Source organism: Crocodylus porosus, unplaced genomic scaffold (genome assembly GCF_001723895.1).
Source record: "Crocodylus porosus isolate Cpor-Errol unplaced genomic scaffold, CroPor_comp1, whole genome shotgun sequence".
Classification (NCBI taxonomy): domain Eukaryota; kingdom Metazoa; phylum Chordata; order Crocodylia; family Crocodylidae; genus Crocodylus; species Crocodylus porosus.
In genome coordinates, this window is record NW_017728943.1 from 11,592,042 (window position 1) to 11,609,298 (window position 17,257).

General features: G+C 43.2%; 1 protein-coding gene across 3 annotated transcripts in view; it reads left to right on the forward strand.

The window, feature by feature from the left end:
- POLQ (DNA polymerase theta) overlaps positions 1-17,257 on the forward strand; it is a 91,673-nt gene that overhangs the window by 59,524 nt on the left and 14,892 nt on the right. For all 3 annotated transcript variants that reach the window (XM_019548694.1, XM_019548696.1, XM_019548697.1), the window contains 5 exons: positions 4,279-4,408; positions 11,930-12,048; positions 12,723-12,907; positions 13,832-13,943; positions 15,444-15,568. In XM_019548694.1, the coding sequence (XP_019404239.1) occupies positions 4,279-4,408; positions 11,930-12,048; positions 12,723-12,907; positions 13,832-13,943; positions 15,444-15,568 (671 nt within the window). The remainder of the gene's footprint in view (positions 1-4,278; positions 4,409-11,929; positions 12,049-12,722; positions 12,908-13,831; positions 13,944-15,443; positions 15,569-17,257) is intronic.

The window sequence follows — 17,257 nt, forward strand, 5'->3', positions numbered from 1 at the left end:
TAGGGTGGGGAGCAGGAACACTGGAAGGTGTAACTGGGGGGAGCTACAGTGAATTTTGGGGTGGATGCAGCCCCTTCCCAGTGTTACTGCTGCCCACCCTGATTACAGCCTGGGCCAGCCTCCCAATGCAGCCCTCAGTGGCACCCTGCCCTCGCCCCATGTACAGATGTGGGGGCACCTCCCCAAATGATCTCCTGGGATGCGCGTAGTGGTGGGAGTCGTAACCCCACTCCCCGCAGCCCCCGGACAAGCCACTCGCAACTCTGTCCTGCAGCCTGCCCCGCCCCGGCTGTGCGGTGCCTGCCCCAACCTGAGCCCCACTCCCTCTCTCACTGCAGGGGCCTTGATGTGCTCCCCACGCCCCTTCCCTCCCTACCTCCCCTTCCCCCAAAACAGACTTACCACCCCATCTCCAGGCTTGCATATTGGCGATTGGATCGGTATCGGCTGGTATGGCTCATTAAAAAAATTGACCATCGGTATCAGCTCAAAAAATCTCCTATCAGCACACCCATATTTTATTTCCTTTGCCTGCCTTAGAGGGTCTAAAGTCACAGAAAGCCTGTGTTTGTGACCATTGGATCTTTGGTACAACAGTTCTTTTAAAGCAGCTATGTCCAGCCTGTTCCCCAAGTATGGTTGTAGCCCTTGAGAGCAGTCAGATTGAGAATGGTTGTTTGTATTTAATTACAAAGTGAAAGTATGTTCAGTGCAATTCCCTTCTGCAGTATGAGAGGGAATTGCAGCGATCCAGTCTGATACAAGGGTGTTCAACTGGCTTTGTGCCTTGGAGAGAGCCTCATGATGAAGCCCTTCCTCCCTGCTGTGCAAGATGGCCAAAGGCAGGGTAAAAAGTGAGGCTGAGAACCAGTGAGCTGTCATAGCACCTGGATCCTTTGCCCAAGCCCTGGCACAGATTATGGCCACCTGGGACAAGCTGTAAGTTGTGCCATTGCTTGTCATCCTCAGGGCAGGATGTCAGCTGGGATGCATGCGCTTTGGCTAGTTTCCCTCTATGTGCAGGGGACAGACCTTGCTCCTTGATATACTCTAAGAATCATTGAAAGAGGTCTTGGGCAGATTGTGGAGGAGCCTGATATGCATGCAACTGGGAAAAGGATGGGCTTCCCCACAGATGAGGCCCAAACAGAGAGATAAGTTGATTGCAGCTACAGAGCAAGTCCTAAATGAATTGTGCCTTAAAAGGCTGCAGAAGTTAGGGTGGTCAGTATGATTTTTTTTTTTTTTTAAATAGTGAAGGTCCTTGTGCCATTTGGGACAGCTTGGGCTGTGCACAAGGTAAATATTTCCATCCTGAAGGGTCCATTTGGAGTTGAGGTTTAAAACTACATTGTAAGAAAGGGTACTTGTATTAGCTGGTTTCTGTGATGGACTCGATGGGCTGTATTAACAGATTGCTGACCTCATGCTTAGCAGCATGAATAAATCAGTCTGGTTTGTAACCTTCTGTTAAACCAATGTATTTTTGGGGAAACTGAGTCACCACCGCCACACATCAGCACTCCCTCCTGAGAGGAGTTACACGAGAATAGACTTCCCTTTTGTTAGTTTCTCACACTTGGCATTTAATTTATTAAAAAAACTCCTGCTGTTCCTCACCTTGTCTCCAGCAAATCTCCCTGAAGAGCACTGGCAAACAGATCAATCCAGTGAAATGAAACTGCCATTTTGGAACAGCTAAGTAAAAAATGTGTTTTCAAGTATGTGCAGGGCTGCCCCTCTGGTATAAACCTTTGATTATAGTTGCGGGAGTTTCCAGTGTTGAAAAACTACTGTTAAAGACATTAATGGGAACGCTGGAGTCCCTGATTTGCTTAGCACCAAAATCTTAAAAGCAACACTTACTTCTATAGAGTGCGAGGACTGTCCCAAGTGCACAGGGAAATAAATTTCACTTCATTATGTTCATATTGTGCCACCTTTGAGTTGGAGCAGCACCTTTAGTGAGCCATCTGAAGCTTAAAGAGATGAGAATTTCTTGAAAAGTAAAATAGGAAAAATAACCTGGTAAAAACCCTGTCCTAAATTATCCCTTTTTGAGTCTGGGTTTTAATGCTGTGTTGAATATTCATTTTTTTTCTTGATTTACTCTTCTTGGAAGCTTGAAATGGGTTGTATGAAGATGATATATTAAATGGATTGGACCCGTGCAAAGGAGGTTAATTTTTCTTCAAAGGTTCAGCATAGCCTTCCCTTTCCCCTTTCTCCCCACCCCCTCTTTTCCTTAAAAAATGCTTTTAGGACTATAATCCGTTCTGCCTGTCAAACCTGATTCTCAGCAAATTGATTTAATGTGAAGTCCCACTGGAGTTTTTGTATGAATTGAAAAGCACTGAGCAGTGTTTCAAAGGGAATGTAGCTGAATTATCAGTGAAGAACCTGTCTGGATGTAAGATCCAGGAATACTTTTAATCTGTGTATTGATTTTATCTCTGATATATCTGTCTCTGCCTCCCATAGGAAGAGCACAGTGTTGGTTCTGCACTCCACAAACTGCTTATGTTGGAAGTGTAGGTCTGTCTGCACTAACTAATGCTTGATTATGGTCACCTATCCAGCACTGTGGTAGCTAATTAACTCCTATTTCTAGAAAGATTTATGAAAATAATTTAATAAAGTTTCACAATCTTTTAAAAGTAAGTAAATCTCTGCCCAAATGGAAGTTTGATTTGAAAATCTTGAGTTAAGTTTCCTGTTCCATCTTATTTATTCATTTTTTATCTATAACATATCAGTGCAAGACTCTAGATGCTATAAGTATTAAAAAATCCCTACATAAACTAGTGAATTAGTACAAAGTGCCTCTAGCTTATGCTGTCTAATGAGTCCTCCCCGCCCCCGCCCCCCCCCCCCAGCTTTGCAGCATGTCTGGAAATTCAAATCAAGGCTCTTCTATGAAAATGCTTGTTAACAGCCTCCATGACATCACAGGAGGAGAGAGGCAATTACCCAAATAATTCTAGGTTTTTAAATGTCAAAACTGATGCCCTGCATTGCTTGCAGAAGCTTTTTGGGAGGTGATCCATAAGTGGGACTGTATTTCTGAGATCCCTGATATTAGTTAGGCTGGCTGTTTATGTTCTCACTGACTGTAGCTTTTGATGGTGTCCAGATGTAGTGCCATGCAAAGCATATCACAGGAAACCAATCCTGAGGTGGCATGTGCATTTATTGCTGTAGTGGCATAAAAGTAGTTTATTTCTAGCTGTCTGTAGATGAAAACAGGTTCTCTTGACAACCTCTTTTGCTTAGATGTCCAGAATCATTTGGGTACCTGATGAGACAAGCCATCCTCTTCTACCACCCAGAGTGACAAATCTGATCTACACTTCAGTGACTGTTCATTCCCTTCCTTTCCATTGGGTTGAATTTAGATGGTGAAACTTTATTTAAACTGGAGTTTGTTAGATTCTGGGTAGCTTGTCATCTGAACTGCCTGCATCCATGTTAAATGCAGATGGAGAACTAGTTCTGAGAAACCCATTCATAAGTAGTCATTCTGTGGACAGTAAGTCAGTGCTGTTGTTGCCTTAACTACATATCTGTGTTGAAATACTCATAGGATGATGATATAACCATATTAAAATTGGTGTGTGTTTAATGCATTATAAAATAAAGAGTTTATAGCTCTTTGATCAATGTCTTAAGTTACATGTAGCATATGCTATGGCATTGAAATAAAACAAGTCTGATAAGGATGGCATATCATCTTTCAGGGATCACAGACATGTATATCTTTCTGTTAAGTTATCTGTGAGACTGATCCTTGCAAAGAGCATGCTTTCCTTGTTTGGCTTTCTTCCCTTACATTTGACAGGCATAATTTTTCAAGCAGATGAATTACACAAACCATGTCATTTTCAATGGGAAAGACATCAAATGGTTCTGTGTGCATTGCATATTCATTTTCTTATTGATTTTGGTAGGAGTTTACAAAAGCAGCACAGCTCCAAAATGTACTTGGGCTCTGGAGAGCATTCCCATTTGAGATTTGTTTCAGGCATGTTAGACGGGTTTTTAAGTTGCTTGACGAGTGATATTTTTCAGTGTATCCTTGCTTCTCCTACCATGCTGCTAGTTCACAGAGCATCAATGAATGAGCCACTTGCATTGCCAAAATTCTTTGCTGTACACAAAATATTTGGGGTGGGAAGTTTACGTGCAAGTGTGCTCAAGCTGCACATTGACACATGTTCTACTACTACGGGTTATCCTCTGTTGGGTCTTCATTTTATTTTTTTCTTGTGTTTCATTTAGGTCGTATAAGCTTCACAGAGCCAAATATTCAGAATATTCCAAAAGATTTTGAGATTGAAATGCCAACCCTGGTTGAAGAGAGCCCGCCTTCCCAAGCACGAAGAAATGGCTTGGCTCTTCCTGGAGCCAGGTAGGGAAATATCTAGCAGAGTTTTGTCTTGTTCTACTTCTATTAATATGATCACACTATCAGTTTTCTTCTTTTTGTCCTTCACAGAGATAGATATAGACTCCTATAAGTGTCTGTTCCGTGACTTGTTGCTCTGTATTTCTCTGTCTGGAGGAGAAATATCTGATAATTGGTGGCATGTGAAATACCCAGTAACACTAATAGCACTTAGCACTTAAGTAGCACTTAACCTTTGGGAATTTCTGTGTCCTCATAGCCCCACTCCAGGGTTGGTTAGCATTGCTTCCCTGATTTGTATGGCTGGGTGAACTGAGGCGCAGTATGATTGAGCAGGGTTTAGAGATTTTCTTAATTTCTGGGTTTAGTTTAATTCAATGTTGCCTCTGGGGAGAACAGAATAAGATTAGATATACTTGGGTACAGCACCACTTCTTGGAACACCTATCCTGGTGAATGAATTCTCAGTGCTATATTATTATTAATAATTTTTATTATAAAGCTCCCTTTGCAAAGGCAATTAGGCTGCTGAACAGCTATTATAAATCAAGTTCTCTTTAATTAAAAAAAAGCTTAATAAAATTACAAAGAAATAATAGTTTATCGGGCCAAGACAGCCATATTTTAGACTTACACATAGACTAGAGATTCAAATTTAGTATTTTTTTTTTTCTTCTTGTGTTTTATGTCTCCCTACCCTCATACTAGTTCTCATAATTCAGGGATTCACAACCTTTTTTATGCTGAGGACTGACAAACTGCGGACCAGCAAGCCGTGGACCGGCAAACTGTGGACCAGCAATGACAGGCATGCTGCAGGCAGGTAGCCAACTCTTTTGCATACTCTTATACTGAGTATGAAAAAAGTTGTGGCTGCCAGTCCGTAGTATGAGTCTCTGAGTCTGCAGTTTGCCAGTCTATGGTTTGCCGATCTACGGTCACGTCCGGTCCAACAGCCAGCCCTCCTGCAGACCAGCAGCTAATCCGTCGTTAATGTTATCTTTCAGGGTTATGGTTCCGCCTACTCTGAATAAAGCTTGGTAGTAGGGCTGTGCAATGCTTCACATGGTGATTTGATTTGGAGGAGATTCAGCCCAATTCGGTGGCCAAATCTCCAAGTCCGAATTGAACTGGGGGACCAGTTAAAAGGTCCGAATCGATTCTGTGAACTTCACAGAAATCGCATACTAGCACAATCTCGGCAGAGCCCCCCATGCAGTGTGGGGCAGTAGGGTGCAGTGGGGATTGCCCCCACCCAGCAGCACCTGGTGAGTTGTAGCTTTTTTTTTCCAAAGAGCTGGGAAATGGGGAGGGCAGGGCAGCCATGGTCAGGCTGTAGTGGTTGGGTCTGGGTGATTTGGAGATTCGGCAGCAGCTGAATCAGATTCAACTGAATCAATTCTGGACAGTGATTCGAATTACCAGATCAAATCACTGTCCCCTGAATCATCTGAATCTGAAGTGAATACTAGCTGCTTTGCACAGGTCTACTTGCCAGTTAGGTATGTGCCCCCAGTAAAATAGAAGAAAATAGTGTACCATAATTTCAACCTCATAAATGCATCTTGACACTACCTTTAGCAAGAGCACCCTTTGCATCTGTAACTTATGGGTTTTTTTATTCTCTTGCATGCTTTGTATGATGCTGAGTATACATACTGTAGCTAAACTAACAATAAAAACAGAGTGATGTGGTCTAATGCTGAGCACTATATGCTGATTTAGGAAGTAATTAGCATAGTAGCACTCAGCATTAAACCACATCACTCTGAGGAGCTGATGAGAAACCTCTGTGTGCAGCATTAGGTCTGAAAAGCTCAAATGCTAGGAATTGCATTTGCAAATATGATTTCTGAGGAAATCTCAGTAAGGGCCACAAGGTGGAAAAGATACTAAAAGAGCAGGCACAGATGAGTGTATGTAATTGTTACCAACTCCTAATACTGTCTGCTTTAGAGATGACCGGAAGGACTCTATACCTGTTCACGGTTTCCCAAAGGAGGTGGATGAATTTCTAAGTTTGGAGTAGAGCCCTAGCCCCAATCCCTTTCTCTCTCTCTTCCCCTCCCCCCACCCCTTGCCTCCCCTCCCTGCCCTAACCATCCCTGCAGCCAGGGCCATCCCTAGGGTGGGGCGAATCAGGGTGACTGCCCTGGGCCCTGTGCTTTGCGGGGCTCTGTGGACAGTGCCATATAGGCCCTGCTGCAGCTGCCATGCACCGCACTCCAGCTGCTCACCCTGCTCCCTGGCTCTGCACTTTGGCTGCTTTCCACCCCCCCAACCCTGCACAGGCTGATATGTCCTGCCACACACTCCTAGGGACGGCTCTGCCTGCAGCTGCCCCAGTCTCTCTCTCTGTCCGAACTGTCCCTGCAGCTACAGCGTGCCCTAATCTGCAATGTCCCAGCCCTGTCCACAGCTTCTACCAGCTCATGCACTGGAAGCAGTGCTGGGCAGGCAGGGACATCAGCTGTGGCCACTGCTGGCAAGTTCTCAGTGGGAACTGGTATGGCTGTGCTGATGCAGCAGTGTCAGCTCCAGACTTGGGCAAATGCCCCATCCCCACCCAGAGCATCCACATATCCACAGCTGATGCTGATACTTGTCCAAGGCTGCTTCTGGCACATTGGGTGGGAGCTCGTTTAAGCTGTGGGCATAGCTGGGAAATGCCTGGCATGACACAACAGCTGGAACCACCAGCTCTCTGTGGACCAGATCTTTGTGGCTGCCCTCTGGTGGGCCAGATACACTTAGGTGGCAGGCCAGATCTGGCCTGGGGTCCTTATTTTGCCCACCCCGGTCTAGTGCTCCTGAGAGGCAGCAGCACAGAGTGGCAGCGCTCCATTTCCGACCGCCTCTGTGTACTCCCAGGGACATTTCAAAGTACCCCCAGGGGTACACGTCCCCCTGGTTGACAACCCCTGTTGTAAGTCACATTCCCCAGTCCCCAAGCCCTTTTTATGGCCCTTTGCTGGACTGTCTTCAATTTGTCTACATCCCTTTGGGGGGGGAGGCAAAACTGGACACAGTACTCCAGATGTGGCCTCACCAGTGCCAAAGAGAGGGGAAAGATCACTTCCCTTGATCTACTGGCAATGCTCCTATTAATGCAGCCCAGTATGCTGTTAGCCATGTTCACAACAAGGGCAGCCCACCATTCCCCAGCTTGTGCTATCATGGAATTGTCCTGGCCTAAGTGTAGGACTTGGCACTTGTCCTTATTGAACGTCATGAGCTTTCTTTTGGTCCAATCCTCCAATTTGTCAAGGTATCTCTGAATCCTAGCCCTGCTTTCCAGTGTGTCTACTTATCCCCCCCCACCTTAGTGTCATTTGCAGACTTAATGCTGAGGGTGCGCTCCATCCCATCTTCCATGTCATTGATGAAGATATTGATCTTGCCCTGTGTGGTCTATTGTTGTATTCTTTCCCCTAACTTTTCTCTGTATTTCCTTTGGTTTCAGTCTCCTCTTTCAGATGGCTCTGTCGGGATGAGAGATGCCAGCATGGCCTCTCCCATTAAGCCACACTTCTGGAGCATTCAGGGTCCAAGGTGCTGTTTTTCCAGTTGAGGAATAATGTCTCCCATATTGTGTCTTGGTTTTACTGATGCAGCTGGTTGATGTCTGAGGCCCTCTTCATAGAAGAGCTAGAATTCTAGGGACGGGAGTGAGCAGTGTGGGAGTTTGCTGGCTCACATGTCTTTTTATTTCTTCTGTCTTTCCGTATTATCATTTCTTCACAGAGCTCTGGACCCTCATGAAAAGACCTAAGGAGTGGCAAGGTCCTGCCCTGTTTGCTTTCCAAGAGTACAAATTGGATTTCATTTTGAAGGTGTGACTCAGGGTTCAAAAATACACTGACCGTGCCCAAGCTTTTAGCAACAGTTTTGACAGTGGATCTGGCTGTGTGCAGGGTTCCCCGCACAGAAAAATTCCATCGGAGTAGAGTAGTAGTTTCTCAGCCCAGATGCTTCTTCATAGCCTGTCTTCTGGAGCTGCAGTTTTCATCTTGAACCAGACCTGCAAGTGACAGGGTTTCCCAAATCCTGGTCAGACCTAGTCTTTGTCTTCTGACTGTTGCCTGCCTATGCTCTGTCGATAATTTTCCTTGCTCTTGGCCCCTGCTCTGGTGCTTTAAGCCTTATTAGACCAGAGTAAATGAGACTGCTCTACCTGAAAGTGACACGACACCAAGAGGGTGCTTATTCCAGATGGCATAGCTTTTAGTCAGTGACTTAATTGGAGTATTTTTGGAGAAAATAATGTTTCTCTGCACCCCCATAGAAAACCTCTACTTTTTTCCCATCCTAAAACTTTATTCCTGTGACCTCTCTTTATCATGCACTCTGTTCAGTGTCTGCCCCAAATAAAGATCCTCAAAGGAAAAGTAAGAACGTTAAGCCTGGTAGAAAGTGGAGTGGAATCTTTTCTCTCTGCTTTGTCTTGCTATGCTCAGGAAAAGGAATATGTTCCTAATCCCAAAGGAAGATATTTTTTTCACTCTGGAAGGCTGAGTGCTGGAGTCTCTGACTTGGAAACAAAGGGGTGGGGTGCCGAATGAGAGCTCCCTGAAAAAAGGAACCCTGCAGAGCTGGCTGGCTATGTGCTAATGGGGTTAAGATCCATTAATGGTGTTATGTTTGCGTGGTGTGGCAGATGCATCTGGCAGCCTAGTACCATCTGCTTCTCTTGGGTGACTCAGGTGGGAATGGAGTCGCAGAACACCTGAGTGTTGCTGCGGGCTTCTGGCTTGCCTGCAGGGGAACAGTGGGCCACTTCTGCACTATTTTAGTTCAGCACAGCAGAGAAAAATTTGTTAATTTCCTACATGTGCTTCTTGCTGTTTCTGTTTCTGCTTCTGCTTTTGCAGACCCAAAGCCAATGCCTGTGCACACTTCTAAGGGTCACATTCTCTGAGACCAGACCCATGCTAAAAGTTTTGTTGGTACTGTAAAGTTGGCCAGGAATGTGAGTTTTTGTCATGTTTCTGTGCTAACAAGAGCTCCAGTATAGACCAGTGTGTATATACCAGCAAAAGCACTTTTTTGCCAATTTAAGCTGTCTTTATCCTAGGACAGTGTGCCGCTCTATCTATCCTGACAGATCCTTCCTAGTATATATAGGGCTCAGGGTTATTCTTTACATATTCGGACTGGTTTGAGGGCTGCCAAGAGGACTGAATAAACTAGTGGTTACCAAACCATGAAACCATGGTAAGTTGGTTTGTGAATTGCACTAGCTTCCACATGCCTTTATAGCAGGGGTTCCCAACCTTTTTAGATTGCGGACTGGCAAATGGCGGACTGGAAGTGACCGCTGACTTGCAAACTGCAGTCCAGAAGTGACCAGTCACAGATAACTTAACAGAAAGATATACATGTCTGTGACCCCTGAAAGATGATATGCCATCCTTATCAGACCAGTGTGTTGGTTATTTCTGGACTTCCTGTCTGACAGCTAACCCTTCTGTGGACTGGCAGCCAGCCCTTCTGGGACAGGGCCTGGGGGTTGGGAGCTTCTGCTTCGTAGTATTTCCAGTTTGAGGGTTCACAGTGGTCTGTAGGAATCTTGCTGTTAGTCTCCTATTGGCTCCCACATTTTGGGAACATTTGTATAGTGGTGGTAAGGCATTGGCACATAGTAGCCTTTATGTGTAAACTATTAGGAGCTGCCTTCTTGCCATCAGTTCTACAGCCCAGACAGGCCCCTCAGAGGGGAATCAAAAAAAAAAAAAGATCAAAAGTCTTCCTAAGCCTAGAAACCTCTACATTAATGCCATGTCGAGGAGTGATATGGCTAATATCACATCTCGCAACCTTTTGATTTCCTAGACTGAACCACCAGGTACCCATTTACAGCTGGGTTGCCTTGGGATCACCTTTCATGCACATCTGGAGAAGGGCTCACACTCAAGCCTTTAGAGCTGTAGCAAGGTACTTTACCTACTCTGCTGTATCCTTTTGAGTGGGGAGGGGAAGAATGCCTGTCTCCACATATGGTACAGTTATGTTAGAGTCAGATCCAGGTCCACAATTCATTATTAAGGAGCATCCACACACTTTCTGCAGGGGAATTCAGAGATGTAGAAAACCTAAGTTGAAAGAAGAGGCAGGGGGCATAAAGATATGTGTCGGAGAGTGGGTAGGAGGTGCGTGCAGGATCAGTGAAGGACTGAGCTGGGACTGGACTTTATCAGGATGAGTTGTACTACAGGGTAACCTTGGTAAGATCAGTTTTGTTCATGAGGGAAAGTAGAGAAAATCAGGTCTTCAACACCCTTTTCTTTATAGTGTTTTTACTATGTGCCAGATTACATGCCCTAACTACCCTGAGGTAAGAAAAATTAAAAACATACCTTTTTGCAAGTGAATATAAGGTGCAAGGTGCATTTATTCTCAGTGTTCCTGGGCTTGCTGCACATTTGCTTCTCTTAAAATCATTGCTGAGCACTCACTCATGTTGAAAAGCAAGCAGGGAGGGGGGGACCAGACTCAAATGAGTGCTCTGGAGGACACCCTGCTGCTTCCTAAATTGGTGTTAATGTGAACCATTTGGAAAGCATGTGAAAGCATATATGATATGGGTTTAATGTCATAAACTGTGGAACAATCACTGCTGTATTTCAGTGTTGTTACTGATTTTAAATGGTAAAACTTGATTTTGATTAACTTACTTAAAGGGATACAGCCTCAAAATTAGCCTTAACATGCACTTTTGAGGGAATATTTGGTATTTAGACTAGCTCATTTGCACACCATTCTCAATAAGGCTGAGCTGTGAAGCTCAGGTTTTCACTTTCTATTCAATACAAACACTGGAGCAGGTGCACATTGCAGTTAAAATATTTTAGGTGTTTGGGGTTTTTCCCAGGAAAAAATTTGTCTGAGCAATGTGCACCCTTGATACAGCTTGGAAACTGCTGTGGCTGGGCTGGGAGAAGGTAGAGGAATGCATGGAGCTTTTGTGGATTCAGCTGCCACGTTCATCCTAAATGCTGGAGGATGGTCTTGGCAGGGTTTTAGGTGTGTGTCCTTTGGAGGGGTACGGGGGAGGGAATGGACATGGAGCAGGCCTGCGCAGGAGGTACAGCCTACATCTGCACTTTGGAAATGAAAAGGTAGCGTTTTGTTTTTTTTCTTCCCTCAGTCTTATTTATCCCCTTTTCATGATGAATGTGTGAAATGAGATGACCCTGGTGGTAAGCAGGTAGGGATATACCCACACTTCAAAAGGAATCTAATAGCACACTCACAGGCATCACATTAAGAGGCTTAACAATTCAAGCCCACACGTATTCAGTAAGAATCATCTTTTTTGTTCATATTTCTGCATTCAGCTATTTTGAAGTTGACTACTTTAAGCCAGTCAAGTTTCTTGACTTGGTTTGGTGGAGGGGGGTGTTGTTTTTTTTTTTTGTTATTTTGCAAACATTGAATCAGAGTTTTAAAATAATGTAAATGCAGTTGATGTAGCAGCAATAGACACTGGAAATCTTAAGCACATCTATCCTTTTGTCTCCACAGAAGTAGAAAGCATTATGGTATCTTGCCTCAGGGCTCAAACTCTATGGCTGAAGAGGGACCAAAGGGAAGAGGGATGCCATTTTCTGTGAGCATGAGGCATGCTTTTGTTCCCTTCCCAGGTAATGTCTTGATACTGCACTGTCCCAGCTTTTTGCTACATTAAGAATGTAGCAGACCTAACAGAAAGCTCATTCTGGTGGGGAGCAAAGTAAATGCTAATGCTCACATCTTTTTGAGCCATCTAGCTGGAAAACAAATGTGTAGTAGCTTATGGATTTTGCCTATAGAATTATTAGGAAAAGCATTCCAGGGCTTTAGGTTTATACTATTTAGAAAATGTAGATAATTTTAAAGTTACACTTGATAGAGCAATGTAAGTGGTGTTCATTGAAGTATCTTTACTATCTTTACCTGCTGGCTTCAATCTATCTATTTGGATATCAGCCTGTCTACTCCAGACCCCATCTCCTTTCGTCATTGTGTGTGCAACTTTTCAGAGCAGAGGAGAAGTGTAGTCTGCTAATCCTGCAAAACCAAGTTTCTCCATTGCCTTTCACTTTGTGCAGCCATTGACACCTGTGTAATCTACCCCCGGGGTGCATAAGTGCGAAATTCCAGTCTGGTCATTCATTACATCGTTTTGTACCTTTTTTACTTGAGTTAAAATGATGACAAAGGTAAAGTGATGAGAATGAAGTCTTGTAGGGGTTCAGATATGGGACTCTGTCACAATTGCTGCATGGTAACACATGAAAAGTTATTGTTTGGCATTAACTTGGTTGATTGGCTCCAGGTGGTTTAATCTTGGCTGCTGATTATTCCCAACTTGAATTGAGGATCCTTGCTCATTTGTCTGGTGACCGTCGGCTCATTCAGGCCTTGAACAGTGGAGCTGATGTCTTCAAGAGCATTGCGGCCGAATGGAAGATGATTGATCCTGAAGCTGTTAGAGGTGATACCAGGCAGCAAGCGAAGCAGGTGATCTTTGGGAAAAGTTCTTATCTCTATAGGATGCAGTGACTTAATGAGGAGGGAAGGAGGGTATCATCCCAGGGCTGCTGGTTTCCTCAAGAACTATTGCTTTGGGTTGCTAGATAACAAAATTGGCACCTCAGTATGTTATCTACCTAATCCAGGAAGTAAATAGTGCTGTAAAGTGCCCTGTGTCCCTCTCTAGGAAGAATACTTTTTAAGTATCTTGCTGGGGTATGGGAATTCTATTGATGAGCTTAAGTTAAATAGCTGGCGATCCTGGAAGATTTCTTTAGTGACCCTTGTTGTGAAGTTACTGGGAGAATGAGGAAAGGAAGATTTTTTTTTTCTTTTTTCCACCCCCAAATGCATAAGATATTTAAATGCAAGACCCTAGAAGGGGTGGGCCAGTAGCCTGGTTTGTACAGTAAATCTCATTTTCCTCAAATTCAGCTTCAAAGTGTCGTCCTTAAAGTATGTGATAAATTTCATAGTTCCACAAGGGCAAAGTTACATTACCTTTTGAGCAGCAAGCTCCAGATTGAGGGCATTTTTATATGTGTTCCTGATGCAGCGCCAGGCACTTTTGATTAGTGAGCCACACTAATTAAAAGTGCCCAGCGCTGCATTGGGAGTGCGTGTATCAGCGGCACAGTGTGCATCAATACTGAGAAAATGGTGTCAGTGCACTTAAAAGTGCACCACTGTCATTTTCTCAGCAGTGATGTGTGCTGTGCCATTGATACACATGGTGCATGAGGCTGCCAGCACGCATCAGTTTACTTACTCTAGCAGACTTGATTAATCAAGTCTGCTCTGACACACTGGATTACATGTGTAAGTGCCCTGAAGTCCTAATACAACATTGTTATTTGCTGTCTTTGAATCATTCACTATGTGATTGTGATTCTGCTGTCTTTCCTCTGGTAGATCTGCTATGGAATCATCTATGGAATAGGAGCTAAATCTTTAGGAGAGCAGATGGGTGTTGAGGAAAATGATGCTGCTAGCTACATTGACTCCTTCAAATCTAGATACAAAGGTAAGGGCTCAAGTGTTTGCAGCACCACTTTTCTTCCCCTAATATGGGATTGGTTTGATTCCTAACTCCTTTAGTGTGTTGAGGAGGGGAGAACCTTTTCAAAGTCCTATACGTACGTATACTAATGGAGTTTCTGCTTTTGCTTGTGTTTATATGTTACTCCTTTGTTTCTCTGCAAACCATTGTTAAATGCTGCATTGCTTTAATAATTGTGTTACTTTGGCTACTCGTTAGTCAGCACAATTCATTTTTAAGTTCCCGACGTAGAAAAATTACTGTTTCTTATTCAGATATATAGCTGCAAAAGATGCATAATGATTTTACACAGGAGGACTTGTTTTTAAAAACAGCCATTGTTGAACAATCTTTTCTGCTCTCCCTCAACCTTTCATTGCATCTTAAAAGGGCTGGTAGCCCTGCCACTCTTATTTAACGGCTCCCACACACTTTGTATTAAGACATCATACTTTTAAGGAGCAGCTTAACTTTCCCTTTGAAAAACTGCCTAAACAGAGTTGCAATCAGGAAATGAGCAGAGGTCGAGTGGGATGACTCATAGCTAGCTTTGGCAGTAGAGCTTAGATTTGACCTGAAAAATAATGAAGTGAAGATATAGAGCTTCCCTCACTGAATCTGTTCTTAAGGTCACTTCTAATGGCTTCTGGATTGACTCCCATCAGGAGATCCATTAGGATGTGGCCCCAGCTGGCTATAATACAAAGAGAATAGTGTCTTGCTACTTTTCTTCCTACAGCATTGCAATAACACATTTGGCATACTAAATTACATATAAAATTTACGGATTAATGCTATCATGATCTTGAACACTTTTTTTTACTGTAAAAGGTGGTTTTAAAAAATATATATATTTTCAAGTTTTTGCAAACTTAAACTTAAAAATCTTTCAGAAGTCTAAAAACTGGAGGTCCATTTCACATCAGAACTTGATGTGAAAGGATGTCCTCTCAATGCATATAGTTCTTGACTTGGCCTCTTTTTCACCACTCTGTCACGTTTCCTTTTTTCCTTGCAGGACAGTCTGGGATATTAAAATGGACTCTACACTTTTGTTTCAATTTTATTCCTCTTTCCAGTGCTGCTCTGGGTCTTGACCCCTTGATATACATAATAAATGTGTAATGGTCCTCCCCTGGCCACAGTCAGTATTGGTGTAATACTAGCTTCCTACCTACCTCTTGGATGATATCTGTCCAGTCAACCAAGCCTTCTTTTTCCAGCTGACAAACTCATTCAGCAGAGCTGACAATAAACCTGAGAAAGTGATTCCTCACTCTCTTCTCTCACAGGAGGCCTGGGAAATGTACAGACTGCAACTTCTCCACGTTGTTAGCCTTCTGATATTTGTGATTTCAAACTAGTGTCCCTGCCTTGGATGGAAACATGGATGGCAGAGTACCTGCTGTCTAGTGTGCAGAGCATGAGAGCAAGACAGGGCGGCATGGAATGGTGGGTCATCTTGTCTTTCGTTTCTTTTCACAGGAATTCAGAAGTTCCTGCGGGAGACGGTGAACAACTGTAGCAGGGATGGTTTTGTGAAGACCATTCTAGGGAGGCGCAGATACCTGCCGGCTATCAGAGACCCCAACCCGTACAGCAAAGCTCATGTATGTTGAGGGCCATTCTTTTTGAACAGTGAAAATTTTCACTTTGCTGAAAGGATCTTTGTGGGTGGTATCTACAGCATCACTCCAATACTTGGCTGGAATAGTTATTTCCTCATTCTAACTGTGACAAGTGTGGAGACTAGTTAGCCATGAACCCTCTGTTTTTCTGTAACATGGCAAAGACAAATGGACGTGTTTTTAGATATGTTAACTGTTGTTCTGAGGTTGAGCTAGGGACGATCTGCTCCAAGGCTGCTGATTATTTGTATTGTGGGAGTGCCTCAATTTTTGCCTGACGCTTTTCAAATACAGGGACATGCACAGGTTTCTGCACCCCAAAAAGCTTTATCAGCCTATTTTTTGAATGCTTTACTTTTTTTTCATCCTGTCATTACTGTGGCTTTATCATGCACATAGCCAGCTGGCTATGAATTTCAGTATTCCACTTAGCACAGTGTTCCCCAGGTACTCTCAGTATTAAAGCTTTTTCTTATGCCCTGTATGGGGTACATCTGCTGTGAGGAGGTACACAGTAATTATCATTGTTCTCACCTCCTTTCATAATTCCTATCTTGGAATTGGAATGAGTCATATATCAATATAAAAGCATGTAATTTAAAAAAATGTAGTGATATATTTAACTCTGTGGGAAAAGCAAATCCTACCCAACAGTTTTCATGAATTGCGTATCATCAGCATTTGTTTGAAAGAGGACAGTTTAAAACCCAGGTTTTCACTAATTTGAAAGAAAAATAGGACCATGTTTAGGGAAAACTCAGATGAGTAGACAGAACTTTTACTAAATCTGAGATTTCTGTATTGAAGATATTTTTTCAAGGTGACTTTTAGACACACCTGTCACTGTTTCTCTATTTCCCTAATAATGAATTGACTGTAGGAGAGCCATCATCTCACTGAGAAAGCATTATACTTTGCAGTATGATGCTCAGTCTGAACTTGTGGCATTAGGAATGGAGGAAGGGGTAAATTTCATCTTAAATGTGAAGAGAAGCAGGACACTTTCAAAATTGATGTTGTATTTTCTTCTTGTTAGAAAAAAAAGACAATTTGGGCTAAAGTTACCTAAATCTATATTGTTCTCTGATGTGAGTTTGAAACAGTTTCTGTCCAGTCTTTACTTAGGTTAAAATTATATTAAAAACCTATTAAAAATTGATCTTTAGTTTCAGCTTTCCCTAAATTTTCCTTCATATATTTCAGTTCTGACAGGATCAAAAACAACCTCTGAAGAGAGCTTTCTTGTCTGAGAAAAGCAGTAGACAGAGCTCTCTTGCATGAAACTGTGAAACTATGAAAAATGCCCCTGCATTGTTGCAAGTTTGGTTTTTGCAGTTTATAATGTCATCTCTGGCAGGATTTTCCACAACAGATCAAATGCCAGTTTGAAAAGTCCAGCATCTGCTTCTGGTCGTATGTGATAGTTTTGGAAGTAGGCACAAATTCCCCATAATGTATCTGGTTTGTTCTGTGATTGTCTTTCACTGGATGAAATCTTGGGACTATTATTAGAGTACTTCTTTCTAATGGCTGGTGGCTGGTAACCTCGATCAGCCTCAATACTAGTAAATTTTATAGTATCATAATTTCTAGGCTCAGAAGGGACCTGAGCAGATCATCGAGTCCAACCTCCTGCCATGGCAGGAAAGAGTACTAGGGTCAAAGGACCCC